Below are 22,090 nucleotides of genomic sequence, written 5' to 3'. Positions count from 1 at the left end.
GTGACTTCATGACAGACCTGCGCTGCTGCAACCCACCAGCAGAAAATGGCCCATTGAGTTTTCCTCTCCAAATTCTCCTTCCCCTGCTTTACTATTGCTTCTTCTCGTAAGATGCCCCAAGTTAAAAGAACGGTATTTTTATCCCTGCCAGAGGAGCCCGTTGTTTTTAGGCTTTCAGATTGCAATTATTTTTGCGATCTCTTCCCACGCCCGGCACGTACTGCTGCCTTATCCCTGCGTGTGAGCCACGGGCTGGCACCGGTGTTCCGCTGAGGATGGACCTCATGCCATCCAACTTGCTTCCTGGAGAAAGCTACATCACGTGGATTTATTAAGACCGATTTGTAAAGCATTTCCAGTTAGAGGGCAATGTTAAACTGGCCAGGGCTAGCTGCAGACTGGATTCGCTCCCTTTAACCTCTTCTGAAACCGGATCTCCCCATTCACACGTCCTTAAGATACGGGGGATTTGACGTGCTCACTCTGGATTTCTTTTTACTTTTTTTATTTGGCTGTATGATGCCCTCGAATGAACGACACAAGATTGTGACTCCTGTTGGCAAGCCACCACCTCTGTGTCGGGCAGCAGCAGAGCCCCTGCCAGTATCAGCTCACGGGTAACAGCCACGCATCTCCAGCAGCCGCATCCATCTCAAGGCACCCACCTGCAAGATGGGAACAAAAGCACCTTTCTTGCTCGGAAAGGGGCCTCCTAGAAACTGCCACCCCAAGTTATGTTTATACATTTATACAAAACTCATTCTTCCAGTCGAGGCACCCCAAACAGGAGCATTGGTGGCTGAATCTATTTGTGCAAACTAAACCCTGAAGAAAGGCTAAGACACCCGAACTCGTCCCGTTTCTCCATGTACCACCCAGCCTCCCGAAGGACAGGAACGTGTTGGGTTTTTTCCCCTCTCCCTACAGCTTCAGGCCATCATTACGCCAGCACCGCTAATACCGCAAAACTTCTCAACAGCTCCTCGCAGTTGGTTTGCTCTCGGCCACTTTTTCACAGCTCCCGGCTTACGTAAACACGGGCAGGCTGCCAAGGGAAGCCGTGTGCCGGCGCCTTGCCAAGCAGCACGCAGCCCGCGGTGCATCGCGGGGAGCCGCCGCGGGCAGCTATGCTACAAGCACGGAGACACCGAAGCCAGGAGCTAGGGCCCTGGTAATGGTCAGAGCAGGGAAGAAAAAACCCACCCTGGGATCAAGCAGAAAAAAAAAAAAACAACCCAGGGATCGTGCACTTCTTGTAATACCAGGGCAGCATGTGGGAATACAGGTGCGTGGCAAGAGGAGCACAGAGGTGGCTTGTGTCAGCGCTGTACGTACACATCAGCGCCAGAGCACTCGTGTGGAGTGGAGGAAGGGAGGGGGAAAATCCCCCGTTACCTGGAGGACGCGGAGCTGGATGTCATGTACTCCAGAAGAAAGGCGGAACAGGGGAGCCCGCCTCGACAGGAGGAAGGAGTGACTCCCATGGGAGATGCACAGTACGTTCCGGAGCTACACCCGCAGCTGTCCTTTGCCTTAACGCCACCTGACAGTGCAGCTGGATGGAGCGTTTCCCCTGCCAGGATTAACGCCTGTCCCCAGGACAGTGACAAGGCCTCCTGGCACCAAGGACAAACGACCTAGAAGATTATTTTCAAATAATTTGCACCAGAACCCAAAGATTTGCCCAAGAAGTGCGAGTCTATTAACAAAACCTCCTTGTCATCACCCATCACTCCCTAGGACAGGCCTGATTAATTAGCGCCCTTTGCAGAGCGAGCAGAAACAGCACCAACCAGTTGGAGGAGGAACTGGAAAGCAGAGCCACACTCCGTTTTCACACCTGCCACGTCCTCACAACCTGATCTGAGCAAGGCAAGTCGCAGGCTGCTCTGTGCATCAGCTGCCCCGAAGCGCCGCCCGCTGCACTACCCACCAAACTCATGCTCGATGTGCTTAAAAAACCCCTCCAAAAGCAGGGCTGTGCTTCTTAAAGTTCCAAGCACCATTTCTTCTTTATTACTAACGGTCACAAATAAATGACCATGAAGCAGGGAGAGAAGTGATGGGGTAGAAGGCGTCCTTCCTTGAAATAACACCGCACAGCACACAGAGGACACAGCCTTTCTGGCAGAAGGTCTTGCAGGAAAATTCCTGCTCCTGAAACAAGCCCCGCTTTCATCTCCCGGGGAAATGCCACTGGCATGTGACTGTAATGCACAAAGGCCAGAGCACAACTGATAAAAGAAAAATTCTTCTGCGAGACGTGCATGTGTCAGCTCCACACGTGCCTGCCAGAGCTCAGATTAGATACGACTCTCAGGAAGAAGCGAGCAAATGCAGCAGGATGTTCGAGATTATAAAGTGTCAGCAGGAATCCAGGCTGTCCTCTGTGCTCGGATCAGGGGGCTGAAGAAAACACAATTAATACAAAAATAGAGCCTATGCACCAATATTTTCTCCACAAGCCACATTTAACAAATCAATAGGATGTTGCTTGTCAGCATGAGAAAGAATAAGCGTGATACCGTGAGCACGCGGGGAGGGGACACTTGTTTTTCAGCCCGTGACCAACGGAGCAGCAAGGCAAGGCTGCAGCGTGACCACGCTGCTCACCTCCAAAGCCCACTTCAGTTTCAGAAAGGAGGAGAAAATACAGCTCAAGCATTCAGCCTCCCCGGCACCCATCTCTCCTCCTAATTGACTCATCAGGATGAAGGAGCTCTCTCTGAATGCACTGAAGAGATGCTGTTTCCTTTGGTTAAAAACAGGATTAAGGTCACGGCTGCTGCAGAGCTCTGCTGTGCGTCTAACCAAAGCCTCCCCGGAGCGGGACACACAGCTCCTGCACCGCCTTCCTCATGTACTTCACTGACAAAGTAGGCAGAAAAAAAATAATAGAGGAACTGCCAAGGGGACTTTAAGCTCCACTAGAGCCTAACAAACCTGAATTAAGGCACCCTCACAACTTTAAAACTCCTGAAGAAGCAAAGCTATAGGAGTAAAACCAGCTTTTCCTCGCTATAACGGCTTTGATCCAAAGCACGTTACAAGCTGTTGTTAGACCACCCAGCTTATGGGGCAAGCGCAGATGAACACGCATTTACTGTATCGGCTTTAGAGATGTGCAGAAGTGGTGCATTGGGCAACCGTTCCCCCACGGCTGCTTTGAAAGCAGTAGGGAAAACGTAGCAGAAAACAACTAGAAGGTGACTGAGCTTCCACAGCTCACGGGAATGGACACCACGTCCCGAAATGCCGCCAGGCACGGCACGCGGGCTCACCTGGGCTTCTTGGCCCGGGATCCTGGGGCTGGTGACTATCAGCGGGTCTCAGATCAACAGATACGGCTACATTCGCTACACAATATTATCTGAACATCTTTTGTGGTGGTGGTGGTGGTAGACACCTCTCAGAGTTATTCTGGAGGTGCTCACTGTATTGGAGCAGGGAGGAAACTTAGTTGTTACTTAAATTAAGGGCTATACAGAGTGGTATCTGACACGTGAGATAAAGAGACGTTACTTCTTTGTGTAAGAAGCAGCATTTTTTGGTGTGTGTTTTGTTGCTGATCTTGACGCTGAGTGGCACAGTCACTGACTTCGAAATCAAGCAAGTCGCCTACAAGTTGCAACGGTATTCTCTCCAATTTGACACCTTCAATCTTTTGCAGTTGCAACAATACGTACAACATCGCTTTGGAATTTAATTGTACTTGTATCTTTCCGATAGCATTATTTCCCAGCTTTCCTGACCACAAAACTTCCCAGTATCAGAAGTTTCCCAGAATAATTACAGTGATTATCTGTCGGCTCAGAAGGATAACAGAAAACAGACCACTGCATTTCGGCTGCTACTGCTTGTGCACTTACAAGAAAGCTTCCAATCTGGACAACGTTAATTAATTAAGCCCCATTTGTAAGCTAAGTAGAGGGAATAATCCCCCATTACCGGGTGCTCATCCTACCATCTACCAGCAAGATCTTTCCCAGCAGCTGCCCTGAAGGAAGCTTTCTCCCTTCCGCTGCCCATTTTGAAAACAATCCCCAGATACAGGCGTCTTGATCCAGGGACCTGGATTCTTCCCACCTTCCCCTCCATTTTTAAGTCAGAGCTAAGGAGCCACTTGCCCTTTACCCTTACGGATTACCAACACTACAGATCGCACATGAACCTGTGCGCCCAGCGCAGCCGCGTTCGGCAGAAAAAGCAATTCCTATTTTATCGCAGCCCCAGTGAAACCACCTTCCTGCAAGAAAATCCAAATACAGTGTCCTTTTAGCACGGATCTTGTTTCTGCTTTATAGACTAACTTTAGAACAAGCTTTAAACAGAGAGATTTGGGCCTAACAGAAATAAATGAGCAAAAACTTGTTCAGCCCTTCCAGGAGGGCTGTCAGGTCTACCCAGTCCAGGGGTGTGAAGGGCTACACGAGTAAGCCATCAGAGGGGAGAAAAAACGCAAAATAAAGACAGGGTAAATCAGAAAACACACCGGAGTTTGTTTTCTGATCCCATCTGCCAGCACACTCCGGTAGGTGCATGCAGGAGAAGGAAGGAGGGAAGAGAGGCTGAGTGGCAAACCGCGCTCTGCTGGGGATGCCAAACAAAATCCTGCCTCTTACTCTGAGCCAAGAAACAATTCAGTTACCTGCAAGGAAAGATAATTTCTTTGGAAAACAAACATATCCTCCTTCCCCCACCCCTTTGAGACTTACTTGTGAAAAGTCTTAGAAGAGCCCCTTTTGAGCACAGGGTCTAGAAGCTGCACAAGACAAAAGCACAGCACTTGAAAGAATCTAACTGAGATTAATTACAGCTTCTCCAATCTCCTCTTTCTTAACAGGAAAGCTCACTGCCCACATAAAGTTAGACATAGACACCTAAAAATCACAGCAATGCAAGAGCTTTACAGCCTTCCTCGAAAGCACATGGCCATGCCAGCAGAACATCATGATTGCTACGTGGAAAGTGTTCCCTCAAACTCGCAGCTCTGTAATGTGGCACACGTTTTTTCAGCTGATAAAGAGAGATGCAAAACTAGTAACAAGTGTTAAACCACAGCTCCACCACCTCCTTGTTTAATTTCAACTGTATATCAAAGTACTGCTATGAATAAATGAGTTTGGTGGGTTGAAGACTGGAGATCAGGACAGGACAGTCCAAATAAAACCACTTGCACTATTTTTTATTTTTATTTTAAAGTCATAACTTTGAAGTAGATGGCTCCCAAGCTCCTGCTGCTTGGAGGATTTAATAGAAGCCATTAAAATCTTCAACCTCCATGGCAAATAGGAGCAAATGAGCAATTACATAGGTGCCACAGATGGGAAAAAGAAAAATCAGATCATTAAGCATTACATGGCTGCCAAGCCGTATGAACACGGCTTTTATGTGCATGTGATGACCCAACCATTACACAACTCACCAAGCAATTAGCATTCAGATCTGGGAACAGCCGCGTGGCTCTGTCTGTGTTTGAGACAATTGCACTTTGAGGCAGAATTTTGAACAGATGCATAAACACAATTAATATGGCTGAGCTCTCGGGCAATACACAAGATGGTTCTTCCCGAAGAAATCAAAGCAAAGCCTCTTAGGAGCAATTACTCCGCAGTCTATTACCAACCGTTTGCAAACAGAAAGTCGGAGGCCTTCCGTACGAGTTCACAGCCACGTCTCATGAGGTTTGCTCAACAAAAGCAAACAGTTGGAACTCACAATTTTATTTTTAGGGCTTGGGTTTCGTTTGTTCAAACAACATGCTCGAGGGCTGACCTGGATAAGACTCGAATTAGGTATCCAAACACAAGTTATCATCATCTTTTCCAAGGAAGAGCCCACATTCCTTATCTTTCTCCCTCAGCCTCTACAGAACAGCACCAAAAGTAAAACACCATGTCAAAGTTGTAATTTTATCTTTAAGGTTAAACAGTTTAGTCTTTTCTCTGTTATTTTACCTCTTGGATATCGCCTGAAATCAAATCCGCTTTTTTTGAGAGACACAGGGACTCCAGGAGCCTGACTGCACGGCTGACACTGGAATTCAAGTTTCACCCTGGTTTACCAGCACGTGGCAATGGATGCTCCGCTCATGACAACAGCCCAAACACGCAGGGCACAAGCCATTCCCCAAAAGTGTATAGGAATAATTACAAATTGAAGCCCCAATACATCAATCTGAGCTTCAAAAAGGGATGTCATAAAGAAAAAATTACAACTCCACTGTGCACTGAGGTACAGATAACTGTCTACACACACACACACAAAAATAAACTACAGGTCATCAAATAGCTTCTCTTCCTCTGAAATGCACCTACCCCAGCAGCAAGCTCACTGTACGAGGAGGAGGAGGAGGAGGTCTGCGAGCTGACCAACGCAAAGGTCACGAGGATTAACCTCGAGGCTGCCGACTTTCTGCCCTTCCAAATGTCAAAAGACAGATTTGGCCTGGCGTACAAAGGGATAGAAAGATAATGTGGGAGAAAGACAGCTGGAAGAAGAATCTCTCGACTATTCAGGGTTGTTTTCCATGACACAAAGCAGATTCAGCCTCTTTTGTATCAGGATGATGCTTCCATGCTGCAGAAATTTGGCTTCATCAGCCATTACTGGCCACTGATAAACAGCAGATGCTGGACGGTAAGCTTCACTCTTTTTAAAGGAAAGGAAAAAGCGTTTTTCAAGTTTCTTTCCTATTTGAGTTGCGTTTCCTGACACCCTTTACAGCACCATCAGGATGAGGAATGGGATCCTTTTAGCGGTGCATGTTCTCCAAGCCCTGTCTTGCCACAGAAAAGGAAAGCAGAGTCCTTACACGCCTTCTCAGTGCCTTCAGCAAGCAACTGGAAACAAAACACGAATTTCACAGATGCTGCCTGACTGTCTCAGGGGTAAAGAAAATCCAGGAATTGCAGAAAACCCTCACTCTTACCTTGCCTAAGTAGAAATTAGGAAATGGTGTAACCTAAGTGCAGAAGGACCCGATTTATGCCAGACAGGCTCTCCATGGGGCTGCCAGACACCAGGCTGGAGACAAGGACCTTGGCCAAACCCAGGCAGAGCCCAGCACCACCAGCAGCCACCCTCTGCACCACCAAGGCTGCTCCCCTGCCCGAGGCTGGCGCTGGACCCACATCAGCTCTACAGGGTCACACATGGCCACGACCAGCGATTAACCTCTGCACGCCACCAGGAGAGCAAACGCACCCCCCGGCTGGTCAGGACCGGGCACGTCCTGCAGACCGAGGAGCTCCACGGGACCTGCTGGGCTCCATCCCAGCCCCTCTCCCACGGCATCGCTGCGCTGCAGGAACAGGCACCAGAGCTGGTGCTCCCAGAGCTGGCTGGGGACTGCAGGGTGTGTTCGGGGGGCTCTGCTGCCCACAAAGGCAAGGATACCCTCAAACGTTGACCATATCTCAGCACTGTACCCAGGCGACGCAAACAGGGCCACCAGCAGCCTGGTTACTCCTCAGCCACCGCACACCGGAATACAGAGTTATCACAATAATTGGGCTGGATGTCAAGTTTCAAGCAAATTCCCCTGACACATCCAACCCAAGAGACGAGAGCATAAATCCATATAGATTTAGAGATGACAGCACCCTCCTAAAACCCCAAACAATTCCTAGTGGCAATGATTCACACTACTTTTCCATCCAAGTGCTTCAGAGCAATTTACAAAGGGTGACCGGCAGGGATGCCCAAGCTAAGAAGGCCAACGCCTCGTTTTACAGAAGACGACGACAAGTCACAAGCCTTTAAGCCGTTTGCTCAAGCCCGTGCGATGTTCAGGAGCCGAACACCAGTGAGGTGAGATCCTGGCTGCCCAGTCCTGGCTGCGGTGGTGTAACCCCAGTAGCTGCCGTAACTCGCACCGCCACGCGCTCCTCGGGGAGGCTGTTGTTGCTCTTTCAGAACGATCCCAGCCAAGGTCAGCATGAAGAGCTATGGTTTTAGCAAGAATTGTTGTTTCATAATTTACTTCAGAACAAGTGTTTTCTCAGACTATGTCTTTTGAATACTTGAAAGAATCAGAACCTCATTTTAAAGCATTTTTCAAGCTGTCAGCCCTCTGTTTACCATGAATTTTAAGCTCTGGGAGAGAGAGAGGTAACAAACAAAAGGAACACCTATACCCCACCATAAACCCCTGAGAGCAGCCCTAAACATTGCTATCAATAAATCCGTTTAAAAAATGCAGGGTGGTCCTGAAGCTCACTCCAGGATCTGACAATTATATTCCAAAGCCAAGTGTATTTCTGTTAAATTGACACGTCGGGACACCCCCTGGTGTGGTAGCAGCTGCCGGCGCGCTACATTTTTTGCAATAGGTCCTCTGAGAGAGGACTTGGAAGTGAAGACTGAGAAAGAAACTAAAGGGCAGATATAAAGACAACGAGCAGGGATGACGGGGGAATGAAGAGGGTGTGAAGAAACTGGGTAACCTTAGGGCTTGGATGTGTCGAAAGGGAAAACGGAGACTTACAGCCTAACAGAGACGTGGCCAGGTGGAAAAGGGATACAGAGGTTATATACGATCTAGATAGCAATGGAAGCACGGAGAAGACGTTATTAAGCAAGTTCTCAAGATGAGCATTACTTTTACACTCCAGCCACAAGGAACTCGTAGCACCAACACGTCTGGGCCCCACAGAGCCCCCTCCCTCGCACCTCAGTGTGCCCCTCACACCCAGTCTATGTAAAGCTTTGAACCCAGCAAAGCAGATGGAAAACATTTACCGTGCTCCAACTGACGTGACAAACATCAAGAGTCCAGGAAATTCCCAAGGGATTTTCGTTCATCCCTTCTATAATCTCTATATTGAGTACATTTAGGATCCCATGGCGAAAAAAACCCAAACTACTCTGTGCTCTTACGACAGTATTTTCAGAGCATGCCTCTGGAGGTAGCTGCTGAATCCAGGCAGCAAATTCCTTCCCTCTCCCCCCACCCCCCAACATTCTTTTAACAGCACGTTGTCTGGGTGCCTGTGGTCAAGTTTAATAGTTTAAAAAAGCAACTCCCCTCATGCTCCCAGTTACTTTTACTACACCCTAGAAGGCTCACCTAGCTTCAACGTTTTCTATGCAGTCTTCCCTGTTTCCAGGGAACAGATGCTTCACTCTGCTTTCGGGGACCATGGAGCAAAGGATGGCAATCCAGAAGGGACCTCACCGCTAGGGAACTCGCACAGCACCAGCTCCCAGCGCTCTCCTCCTGGAGGAGCAGACCCTCCTGCGCTGCCATCTGACCTTGGTCTTTGCCAGAACTAACAACAGCCCCCCCGAAGAAGAGGTTTTATTTCTAACATCCTTTCCTGGCAGCTCATTGCCCCACAACTGTTGCATTACCACGTTACGTTGCCGAGTATTTGTGTCTTTACTAATTTTGGCAGCTTGTCAACCTTTCCTTAACCAATTCAAGCAAGGGAAAGAAAACAGGGACTTCATAGCTTCTCTCAGACAAAAAGCTGATGAGAATTCCATGGGAGGTGAAAGCAGCATGTCTGTTGCCTGCAGTGATCCTCTTGCCAAACACTGAAGACTCGTAACACGCAACAAAGTGAGTTTCTCAGAGTTAAGATGGCAAAATCCAATAAAGTAGGAAGCGTCGAGCTTCCTACTTAATACTATGAAGCAACTAAGTAACAGGGTAACCACAAAACACCTCCTGTTCTCAATTATCATGAGAAAATAGCAGAATGAAGAAACAGCGTGCTGTCACCCGGGATGGGACCACCAGGTTTTTCTACATTTGAAGGCTCCTCTCCAAGTTCGAATAACAAACCAGTGAGAAAAACAAAACAAACCCCAAAACGTACTTGCAGGTTTATTAATCATTTCTGACTCCTCACACAAGCACGCTGCCAATTCATCCTCTGCACTCATGGCAATTCTGGTACCAATTAATTGGTGGGAACGTAATTGAAGTGCGGCATTACAGGTCGTGGAACATCAGCAACACGTCCCTTCTGCTCAAGGCAGTCAGGGGCTCCCCGAAGGCTCCCTGACCCCGGGGACAGCAACCTGCAAAGACACTTTCATAGGAATACGGTATCTTACAGCACAGCATTTACTGTCAAAACAATAAATAAAAAAAACACCCAACCATTTCAAGTGTTTTAGATGGATAGGCCAGGTCATCATCACCCAAATTAAATTCCTTTGTAAACAAGACTGAGCAGGGGAAGCACCACAGGGTTGGCTCACACATAAGAGCTCCTCGCCTCCTAGCCAAACTGGTATGCTAAAAGCAGGCAGCAACATTCAGAAAAGGAATATGATCTGGTAAAGTTCTCAAAATGCCTGTTTCGAGATTTTCCTTACGTTATATTGGGAGTTTTTCATCAATCCTTTTGTACCGTGATTGCTCAGAAAAACGCAGGGGCACAGTGAGAGCTGGGAAACCTCTCGACATGCTGCCACATCGGACCCAGCCTTCGAACAGAAGTTCCTTGTACCTGCACTGGGAGATGCACGGTGCACCCACCTCGTCCCCAGGCCGGTGTGGGCATGCCCCACTTTCTTCTTGCTTGACCCATGTATATGGGACGATCTGACCTGTCCATCCCCTGGCTCCTTCCGACCACAGGATGCAGTTTTACCCAACCTGACTACGCCAGGGATTGCTCATCAGCTGCAAGTCTTTGTCTCAGTGCAGACTAAGCACAAACAAATTCTGTCTTTGAGCCTTCTGGATGAACAGCAGCGCCAAGGGATCAGCATCCAGAGGCAGAGAAGGTAAGCAAAACCGACAGGCAGGTTTTTTACTCAAACTTGCTCGAATGAAGCGGAGTTGCAGCCAAACGTAACGGCCGCAGCAATGGCAAAGCCTCCTTGTTTTATTCCTCGTGTAATCAGGGCTCTTGAACTCAAACACAGAGTGCAGAAGGCAAACGTGATCCCCTGAGAGGAGAACTGTAAGATCCACCTCCCAGGGACTCTCCTAGCCTTTTCATCGCGGGGTAAAGCCACTGAATCAAGAGACAAAGCCAGGCTTTAAGGAGCACAGAGACCCAAGTCGGGCTCAGCGCAGCCACCAGTAAGCAGCCAGGTGGTGGATGGACCTGCAGGTTTTGCCTTCTCTAACAGCACGGACCGGGAGCATCCTGCCCGGGGCACAGCCCCCAGGAGCGCAGCCGGGCAAGGCAGCAAGCGGGTTCATCAGGCACAAGTGTGTCCATAACAAGAAAGGCACATCCTGCTTCTGCGCTGCTGCTTTTATCCTCCCTTTTCAGAGGGCCAGAGCTGAAACTAAAGAAAAGGCAGAAAGAACAAGCTGACGGAACAAGGCAACTGCCCAAAATGAGCAAGCGTGTGAGTGAGTCAAATCCTTGGAGTCAGCAAGAAAGCTCCGTGGAAAAAATCTTATCGAGACCTAAGGTGAAATAATAAGTTTGAGGGGAAAACTAAAATGGAAAAAGGAGCAATGAAAAGATGCCCTGATGATAGATCTACAAATATTTTTCAACAGCAGCACTGCAGGGAAGGCTTAAATGCTCTGCCTGAAACGGCGAGCAGGGACGCGCAGCGTGCCATGAGCAGGGACACGCAGCGTGCCATGAGCAGGGACACGCAGCGTGCCATGAGCAGGGACGCGCAGACGCCACGGGCACCACCTGGTAAAGGGCTCCGGCACCACGAGCGCTCCTTCCCAGCAGGAACGTGCGGTGATCATCGTGCCTTATCGTAAGAACCTCCGAGGCAGGCAAGTAACTTAACGGCAGCTCTTTCCTCCTCAACAAGCCTATCTCACGCACATCATGGATTTGCATCATGTGCGTTACTGCAAGTACAGCTCCTTATTGAACAGCCAGACGGGAGCAGGTCTAACACTTTAATGATGCTTTGTATTTCCCCATTATGCCTATGTGGAATAGGCACCTCGGACCAAATTCACCCCTGGAATAATGACATTGCAAAGCTTGACATCACAACTTTGCCTAAGTCAGTCTTCTGAAACAGCACGACCTTTTTTTTCCCAACCCCCCCCCCCTCAAAGCCCTAAGGATTCCCAGATACTTCTGTATTATTTACTCCCCACAAATTTTAGTTTTCCAACAGCTTTGCTAAGACAACTATAGAAAACCAAAGAAAGGGTGGGCAGTACGTGGGATGGCTAAAGGTCACGAGAATGATTTATGGGAGGCTTTATGCCTTTGTTGCAGGGTTTGGTGTATCATTACTCTTGCAACTACATTTCAAAGGTATTATTTTTCTAAGCTCATATCCCCTTCCCTTCCCTCAAATTCCACAACGTTTCCAACTGAAATTAAGTTAGCATTTAACAAAAGCAAAACGTTGTAATTTTAGAACCGTATCACTTCGATTCGTTTTATTTTTATACTCACAAGTGAAAGAAAACCTTTAGTTCCTCTGAGCCTTTTGTCATGACAAACCACAAAGATAATTACTAGGAAGCTGCTCCGGTAAATCTTCCCAAACCAACTGTCACTGCAAAGCCAGACAAACATTCCCAAAATAACAACTAAATAATTGATATTATGGAGTCACAGATCACAAGACCTTTAACAGGAATAACCAGCAGCCAGCACCCCATCACCATGAGCGCTTGCTGGGTTCTGTGACCAGTGTGATTCATCCTGGTAGAACAAGGAGGTTACTTCATGTAGTAAATTACCCAAAGGCTACACTAATTATCACGAGACCACACAGCAACCCATCAAGATATTTTTAGCCAGAATGGGCTTTAATTACCTAGTAGATAAAAAAAAAAAAAAAAGGTTAAGTACTTAGTACATAATTTCTTGAAGATCCTTTGTGATTAGAGATGGGGACCCAAGAGTTTCCTTTGACCTTCCAAAGGCAGATTTTTCCAGAGTTCAGAGTAACTTTGTCCTTTCTGCAGAGTCTTAATTATATTCTCACTTTGAAAGCAAACTTTTAAGAAACCCAAATCTTCCACCTAGCCACAACGTCAGTGACAATTCCAATACAGAAACAGCATCTGGTACCTTTCCACTGAAAACACAACGTTCCCACCATCCATGTGCCAGCCTGAACCCCCAGAAAAAGAATTTTAGTCCATGACACAAAGAGGGTTTCAGAGAAAGAAGAAATTATCATATTTCTCTGTTCTGAGTGAGAACATTTAATCCTCTTCAAGTCCTCCACATTGCACACCTCCAGAAATGAGCAAATTCATGGCTAACGGCACACGGTCACATCGCTGCATGGGGGCACGCATCCAGAAATCCTAAAGCCAACACAGCAGCAGTGCAGCGGTTTGGATTTGCAGAGGACAACGCAGGACCAACACGCAGACTCCATAATCCTGCTCTTTCTTACCTCTGCTCTTGGAAACCAGCAGGTGGTAGCTTGCAAATTAAGTAGTAGAACAAAAAAAAAAAAAAATAATGAATAGTTTGGCAAAAATTACAGCAGTGTTTACAGGAAGGAAGGCAGGAACGAGCAAAATGTGCTGCCAGAAATATGGAAGCGCATGTATTTTAGCATGACACAGGCTTCAGCAGAGACAGAGATACCAGATAGCTTGTAACAAAAAGAAAAAAAAGCCAACCACCAACCAAAAAAACCCCAACCATGAACGCTTTGCATCAGTCGATTAGAAGCCTGAAATACCCAGATGAAGCAGCAGCTCCCCTCCTCTGCTTTACTTTGGGGCTCCACAAAATAGTGCTTATCGAAATGAAATACTGAAATCATCTTAGGTGAGGGAACTGTGAAAGCAAGGAGGATGAAGGCATCCTTGCAGGCACTCGGAGCAACAGCCACGGCGCTGGCTGGCTCAGCATCGAGTGACTAACCAGAGCAGGCTGTCACAAAGGCGCCCTAACCTTTACCGTAGTGAACGCTCCCCGCCAAAGCACGCACCAGCCCAGAGCCAAAACCGTGGTATTTCTATGGACTTAGACAAAAAAAATACAATTTGCACATAGTCTATTTTTGAGAGCAGTATTTCAAAGCGCTGTTTTAAAGAAGGGCTTCAAGAACGCGGTGATGAAGACAACAAAGGGCTACTAAATTCTGTCTCAAGATAAAACTTGCGAATAAAAAGGGATTCCCAAGAAAATATCAGTAATAATTTATTTCCAAAGCTCAACAGGAATTCAGATGGAATGCTAATGGAGTGTTCAGCACACACCCTGCCCTCAAGTCTGCAAAAATGCAATCTTTCTGTAAAGTGAGGCTGTCAGAAGTGTACAGGTACCTGGGGCTTTGGGCGATTATAAAGAGGAGAACGTTCCCCCATTAGAGGACATAATTCCTCTTGCTGCTCAAACTTTGAAGAGCTTTGGAGACCTTTGAAATATTATGAGCCATTTTCCAATATAAGAATCCATAGGGGAAAATAAATCCATAGTGCAGGCCAAGAACAAAAGAAGCGTCATATTTAGTGACCTGGTCATCTCCTGGTATTAAGCCCAACTTATGAGAGGTCTCAAGAGGTCACAAAGACTCATGTTCCTTCCGCAGAAACCCAGGCACGAATCCACAGAGCAGGTTAAGTGTGTGTAACACAAGCGACTCCTCACCGTCTTGCCCAAACACGGAACAGCGCTGATGTTGCCGGATGCGCGTTATCCTGGAGAACCTGCCGGAGCCCGGTGCCAGCGGTGCTCCAGGATCCGGCACTCACACACCAGCGTGCCCGCGAGCGGCCACCTACCTCGCTCCTCCGCCCCCGAGCACCAGCGCAATGGCGTTTCCAGTCAGAACACGAGCCAGGCGAGAGAAGTCGGAGTGACGGTCCGGTGGTTTCTGGAATACGCGTTCGTACATCTCGATCTGCAGAGGAGAGGCACAAGATGCTCATTCTAAAGGCAGGGCAGAGTCTACGCCAGCAGCCAACAACATGCTGTTAGAAAGCGGGTGGACGGCTGTTCTTCAAATGGAAAGAGGGTTAATGAACTATCCAACAGTCCTAGTGACCATATGCATCTCTCCTGTTTCTATAGTAGCTGGGAGAATTTCACCGTAGCATCGTGTGGAGGAACGAAGGCAGGTTAATTAACATTGATCATGTGCAGCGGTGGGCTGGCTTCAGGGGCGGTGGGTTGGCTGGTGTGGATGATGTGCAGCTGTGGCTGGTTCCTGCTGAGGAGTTAAATAGCTCTAAGGACCATATGAAGAGAGGACCAGAGGAAGAGAGACCTGGAAGAAGCAGAGGGAGGAGAGAGCGTGCCTGGGATGTAGGAGAGACAAGGAGAAGGGTGCAGCAGAGCCACGAAGCAGGGTGGGCTGGCCTGAAGAGGATGAAGAAACAGCACTGACAGTAGATGAACTGTTGAAACCTTGTGGGGGGTTGGTGGCCGTGCCGTGGCCAGGCGTGGGAACTGTTTATGGAAGCAACCTGGGATGGGGTGGTAAAAGCCTTGTTGCAGCCGGCGAGTTTTGAGAGTGCTGCGACAGCACAGTATTTTCTTTGGAGCTACTTCTCTGTCTTGACCAGGATTTGCGGTTAGTGGGGAGCATCACAAGCCTGCCTCCGCTAGACCTTTAGCATGGTTTTTGCAAGCACAGCGATCCCCCCGATGAGCAGGACACCGCCGCACGCACACACCTATCCATATGACCTTCATTTCGTATTTACCAACTTCGGTTAATCAAAAAGCCAGGCACGCATCCATAAAGATGACATCAGCCCCTTAACCCTCTGCTTCCTACAGTAAACTGGGGCCAAACAGATTCAAAGAGAACACTGCCGGTGTAGCAGCCAGCTGCACATCGGAGTATCATGGAGCATCCTTACCTCAGACCACCTTTGACAGACAGATTACAAGTATCACAGCTAAGAGACCAGCCACCAAAGCAGGAATCTCTTACCAGCTTGGGCAGGCTTCTTTTGGAAAAGACTCTGCGTGGACAGTGGAGATGAAGATGAGCAGAACACCAGCTCCGCATGTTCAGCCATTCCACAGTTCGGGAAGGGAGAGGTCCATCCTCCTTATGGAGCAGGACGAGTTGCTTCTGGGCTCGGACTGCGGTGTTCTCCAGCATCCTCTCCAGCTACAGCATGTTATACACATCAAAGGAACAGGGCCGTCAGGTATTTACTGCTCCAGCACCAGTTTAACAGAATACTATATTGTGAAATACACATATTTTTTAAACTTACATATTTTTATACGCACAGAGAGATATATATGTCTGACCTCCATTCCTATCTGAATCTGCAGACAGCTACGCACACTAAGAACCCTCAAACAAGATTTATTTGGACAACTACATTGTTAGTTGAGGGCTTATGTGGCACACAGAGCTCTAAAATCAAGGATTCAAACCTGAACGCTGAAAATTGAATGCTTTGTACCTAACACATCAACCATTAAAGATACAGCACAGACACGCTGTTCACGCAAAGCGATATAGCTTCCCAAGTCATACTTAAGCCTACAACCCTTCAGCACGTTTTGTTCTTCCACCCCCAATCACACCACTTTTTTCCTCCTTGCATTCCTTGGTTTTATGGGTTTTTTTATATTTTTCTTGTTTTCAGCAACTGATGGCGACTTGCTGTCGCTGTGCTTCCTGCCTCCCACACACCGTCATGAGGAACCAGCACAAAGTGACACACCAGAACGCTGCAGGTGATACCAGCCCCAGGCTCTTCGGAAGCCAGACCAAGCCCTTCACAATCCTAATAAAACCCACTTGTGACCTCATCTTTAAATTTCTTACAGAATTTCTGTGCCTGGTCAAACTTCGGTAATAAAATATAAAAAATAAAAATAGATAGAAAGGGGAAAAAAATAGAGCTTACACTCTGTAATAAAATATATTCAATTAATCTTAAAAGGCAATTGATACCTATTTTTTCCTATGCACACACCATAAATTCCAGCCAGGCAGAAAAGGATTTCTTTCTCTATCTGCAGCTCCTGCAAAGATATCCTCGGCAGAAAGGCAAAGCTTCAAAGCAATTTGATTTTTGCTTTACCATTAGCCAAAATGACTCTTTAGAGGAAAAGAACATAGCTGGAAATACTTCTAGACAAAACCTGCCATGGCAGAGGCTTCTCATTCAATTCTTTTTCTATTTCTAAGATGCATTTCTCAGGAATAGTTTGTATTTCTGTATTTCCTAGGTATTAAGCCCAGGAAAATCCCCGAGTATGAAAAGCCCTTCTTTGACCTGGACCATTAACACTGCAGGCAGGGAAGGAGTGATTTCCACACCTCTCCAACAGTAGGCTCTTGGTCTCCCAGCCCAACGATCAAGATGCAGTCAGCCTGTCGGATGCAGCGCTGAGTCCAGGGAGTCAGGGTGCTGTCCGCCTGGTACAGCACGATGCGGTGAATATCCTCCTGCTGTCCCAGCCAGCTAGTTAGTCGGTATTCATGGATACTGGGGACAGAAAAGAAAAAAAAAACAAACAGAAATTCAAATGGTTTTATATCACAGCTCCTAACAGAGTAGAGAGAATCTTACATGTTGACCAAAACAATCTGAAGGGCATCAGGGAGCTGCATTTCTTGCTCATGCAGTTTAAGAACCTTATCTGCTCCTGTTTCCAGGCTTGTGCTTGCTTTATTTCTCCATTATTTATATCATTAGATATACACACAAAGGAAAGAGGATGCAGCGATGCCTAACTTCAGTACGACTTCCATGTCATCCCTAGGAACGAGCACGCAATACCCACCCGGCGCAACTCAGCTTTTCCAATTTCACAAATGAGAAAGTAACTATGGAAAAATCCCACCCACATTGGAACCGAATACTCTTGAAAAGTTGTCCCAAACACCTGGATGAGAAAGCACAACCTACGTCAGAACACAGGATGTTACTCCCAATTACTTTATACGACCAGCATAGTATCTTTCCACATTTTTTTATAAGTAATAATGAGGGTAGGTACCTATCCAGCGCAGCAGAACCAAGTCGCTGTTTGATGTTATCACTGGTGAGCAGCAGAGCAGGACCTGGAAGAAGAAGTTTCATAGATGAATGCCTGCTATTCAGCTCCTGACAAACCACACTGAGGAAATGTAGCTGTAACAAACGTAGTTCTGTGAATTTGCTTTGAAGATCACAATGGATCGGTGCGTTGATCAAAGAAAAAAGAGCTGGCACAGTCTTCACAAAAATTTTCACACTTATCTACAATTAACATCTTCCCATTCTCCATATTCCCAGAGCTCTGTTGCTGCATTAGTCACAAGCTACAGGCTCTCTTTTATCACACTGCTCTGTCACACAGGATGCCAGCTTCCACCGCAGCTGCATCTTCACAGCCACAACCACCAGAACATCCCGTACCCTTTGCAACCACAGAAAGCCCAGGAATCTGGTTTCAAAGAAAAATAAGCTACTTCACTAACCTACTGGAATACATAATTTGTTCATCCTGCACTGAACCAACTCCCCAGATGAATCCTAAAGTTCTCTGTTAGAGCTTTTAGAAGCTCTCATTATATAATAATAATAGCTCTATTAGAATGATAATATCATTATTATCTACGACTTCTTATTCAACGTGCCAACAAGAACCTACACCACTACCAACCCCGAGAGAAGAGACTCCCAGATCAGTAGGGCACAGGCTGACTCACACCACTTCCACTGCAGAGACAGACGTACATAAACACATATCTGGCAATAACATTATATCCGAGATGAATTTTGGTGCAAAAAGTTTCTTGCAGGCGCTTCATTATTCTTATTAGCAATTCTATTTCAGCAGCAGCAATACCTGCCACGTGCAATGAAGGATGCAGAACTGCAGATAAATACATAAAAACCCAAAGCAAAGCAAGCAAGGGATTCAGCTCACACCTAAAAAAAGTATTATCTGTCTCTAATTAAGAGAGAAATTCACATTTACAAACCACGGAAGTGTAGTCGCTTTGTATTAATGTTTTCTTTGTGTAATCCTTCATTGTTCCATTAACAAAATAACTGAAATCTATGTACGAAGTAACAAAACAGTTAATTAAGTGAGGTCTCTCAAGGCGCTAATAAAGCGGCATGGTTTAATGCATTTCGTAAAAATCAAGGAACCACGAATGAACAACGTGGTAAAAGGTCGCAATTTCACACTTACACGCTCAAAAAGCAAAACCCCCAAATGCAGCACATGGAGCTGGCCACCCTGTGCCATCCTGCGGGGCCAGCTCCCCCTCCAGCGCTCGAGTCCTCCTGCAAAGGCTTCACGTTCAACATTCTGCAGCATTAGACTTGGATAAAAACTCAGAAGTATGAGTTTTCACCTTGTATTTTCAAACACCCCAATAATGCCTGCTCTTTGTCATGCTGCTGATGATGGAAGAACAAACAAAAATGGACAAAAATAGCCCCTACGTGGAGACCAAAAGATTAAAAGCTGGTAAGAAAGCACCGACAGGAGGCTGACTTGAGGGCAGAATTTCTTTTCCTTATCCTCTAGTAAAGCTCATGGTAGTCTGTTCCTACAAAAGCAACAAGTCCCAAGGAGATGGAATTGGTTTAGAAGCATTTCAACGGGTTTAACGTGCCCTTCAGCCCTGCACCTGTGCTGCTGCCCCTGTGCTCGCCCGACCACCTGCAGAACACGGCCCTGGCGCTTGCGGGGCTTCCTACCACCCGGTCTGTACCACCGGTAGGTTCTTCGGTCCGATCCACCATCCAGCCTCACAAACAGCTGGTCTGGATGAGGAGGGGGTTCCCAGAAGAACTCCTGGTGACATTGCAGACGAAGGCAGCAGGCAGAGAGGGCAGGTCAATTTGGACAAAGCATTCAACAGCAGAGTTATCGTTCGTGTTCATTAACGTGCCAAAGTTGTCAGCAAAACAGAAATGATATGTAGACCAAATATTCTTCCTGGGTATGCGACTTACAAAGCTTTATGGCAGCGGCGGAAGTTTAGCAGGCAAAGACGAACGGCCAGGAATGCACAATGAGCTGAGAAGTGCAATAAGAATGTCGGGTAAGAGACCAACGCCGAAAAGGGAACAACATGCTCCACCTCCACGCCTGCCTGTCACCTCCCCGCACCCGGTCACCAAGATCCCAGCACATCAGCAAAGGAGCCCAGAGCACACACAGTGATCTGATGCACCAAAGCCCTGGTCCTAAGGGGAAATGATGAAACCCCGTGGCCCCGGCAGCCAGGACACCTTCTACACAAGGTGAGAGGTGGACGTTGTAGAGCTGGGGTGCACCTTTACATGGGTCCAGGTGATGGCTACTTCGCCCACAGGTATCTCCTTGGGAGAACACCATCCCCATCGAGCATCTTTACATGGGTCCAGGTGATGGCTACTTCGCCCACAGATATCTTGGGAGAACACCATCCCCATTGAGCATCAGAAGAGCCTCGGAGAGACAGGTGGCTTCAGACACCATGCCCGTTCGCCTCACCTCTGTGTTTGGAAAAGGGGCAGTTCACATGACACAACACTCGTGTATGGACGCACACGGAGCGGTGCCAGCTCGGGTGGGGTCTGCCCCGCATCCCCTCCACACACCGGCAGCACGGCACAAAGGCAGCCAGACCCTTGTTCGTCCCCAGCACAGAACACGGTGATGCTTCCAACCAACCCAACTCCGCTTTGTTTCAGAAATAACCACCATCTGCTCTACACTTCCAATTCCTAGCAAGCTCCCAATTAACCAACCATTAAATAACCTTCCATTAATGCGATCAAGAACACCAACATATGCGTTCCCATAAAACAGAATGACCAAAAGTGTTATTTAAATGAAACTGCTGAGAGCAACAAAGTTAGGAGGGGAAAAAAAAGAAAAAAAAAAAAAAAAAAGAAAAAAAAAAGGTCATTCTCCAATACATACCCCTCCAACAGCCACACCAGCAGGCAGGAGCGTCCGAGATGATGTGTTAGTGCATCCTCAGTGTGCGTTTTAGTTACACATCATCACCTAGTGATGCTCTCTCTGCACCCGACATCAGCCCCGCGTGCAATTTACAGGTGCAGGTGGCCCCCTGAGAACACCCCTGCACCCCCCCAGCACCTTCCAGGGACTGCTCTCCTCCAGCAGGATTAGACACGGGGTGAACGGCTCCAAGTTAAAAGTGTAGGAGAGGTGATACGAGGTAACATTAAATATTTATCTAAGCCCAACAGTGTCTCTCTGACTGCGACCAACAGCAGATTGCGGGTGGAGAGGATGACAGCAAGGAAAACTTAATTACACTCTCCGAGCCTCCAGCAATTTGCAGCTCATGAATTTCTCAAGCCAGAGGTGGTGACTTTTCACAGCCCCTGGGGGATTTTTCTTTTAGCAAACTCATTGGGATTCCGAATCCCAGCTGTTATGCACTTCAGGTAAGAAAAGTGCCTGGCAGCAGCCTTACCTCTGGGCACTGAGCATCATGATTCCTGGGGAAACCTCATGGAACATCTAAATGGGTACTCCAGGGCGATCTGTTTTTCAGTACAGAACTACAATTCCATGAAAGAGAAGCGAGAGGGGGGAAAAAATGCTGGCAAATATCAGAGGTCTAGTTCATTTTATCTTTCAAAAACAAAAGGCACTCAAGAAAAGGGTTGAGACAGCCCTTCAGCAAGGCTTCCCAGATCAAATCCTGCCCCAGTAAGGAGACAAGCATCACACGTGAGAGAGAGAACTCTTCCCTTCTTTCCAAAAATGTGCATGATACTCGCTTCGGTAATTTTTTTCCACATAACATCCATTTCATAAGATATGCAGGAGTGGGAATACAGATATCCTCGTTCTAAGTCTAATAAAGCGTGGTCAAAAAGTTGCCTAGAGGAACCAGAGGCCCCAAGGTCAAGGAGTGACCTGGATGCTTAGAAATGGTTGTAAATCCACCTCACCTGGGAAAAAACACTCACAGGAAGATACATCCAGTACAACGTGCACCGCAGAAAAATTTTAGCACGGCAAACATATTTGCCTGGACTTCATCAAAAGAGAATTTTTATTTAGCCTAATAAAAGTCTACAAAATTATGCATCAAAGACACAGAACTGATAAATAAGTCTGATGTCCTAGTGTCAGATCTCACCCAACAAAAAATACCAGGTTGTACCCACCAGGCACCACATTAAACAGCATCGATAATCCAATCTGGGTGTGAGGAAGGGAAATTCAGGCAGAACTACAATTAAAAGCTCCAATAAATTATTAGTAAAGATATT

General features: G+C 47.2%; 1 protein-coding gene and 1 long non-coding RNA gene across 8 annotated transcripts in view; one reads left to right on the top strand and one right to left on the bottom strand.

The window, feature by feature from the left end:
- The window catches only part of PNPLA7 (patatin like domain 7, lysophospholipase), a 135,901-nt gene that overhangs the window by 45,746 nt on the left and 68,065 nt on the right, over positions 1–22,090 (bottom strand). For all 7 annotated transcript variants that reach the window (XM_080402037.1, XM_080402033.1, XM_080402031.1 and 4 more), the window contains exons 23-26: positions 17,847–17,910; positions 17,164–17,332; positions 15,811–15,993; positions 14,654–14,772 (exon numbers count right to left, since the gene is read on the bottom strand). In XM_080402037.1, coding sequence (XP_080258163.1) covers positions 14,654–14,772; positions 15,811–15,993; positions 17,164–17,332; positions 17,847–17,910 — 535 coding nt within the window. The remainder of the gene's footprint in view (positions 1–14,653; positions 14,773–15,810; positions 15,994–17,163; positions 17,333–17,846; positions 17,911–22,090) is intronic.
- LOC308069583 lies at positions 17,919–20,691 on the top strand. Its single transcript, XR_013930462.1, has 2 exons — positions 17,919–20,166; positions 20,241–20,691. It is a non-coding gene; the product is annotated as an uncharacterized lncRNA (long non-coding RNA).

This window comes from Falco punctatus (genome assembly GCF_963210335.1).
Source record: "Falco punctatus genome assembly, chromosome: 9".
Classification (NCBI taxonomy): domain Eukaryota; kingdom Metazoa; phylum Chordata; class Aves; order Falconiformes; family Falconidae; genus Falco; species Falco punctatus.
The sequence above is the reverse complement of the archived record's forward strand: the minus strand, read 5'-3'. Positions and strand labels throughout refer to the sequence as shown.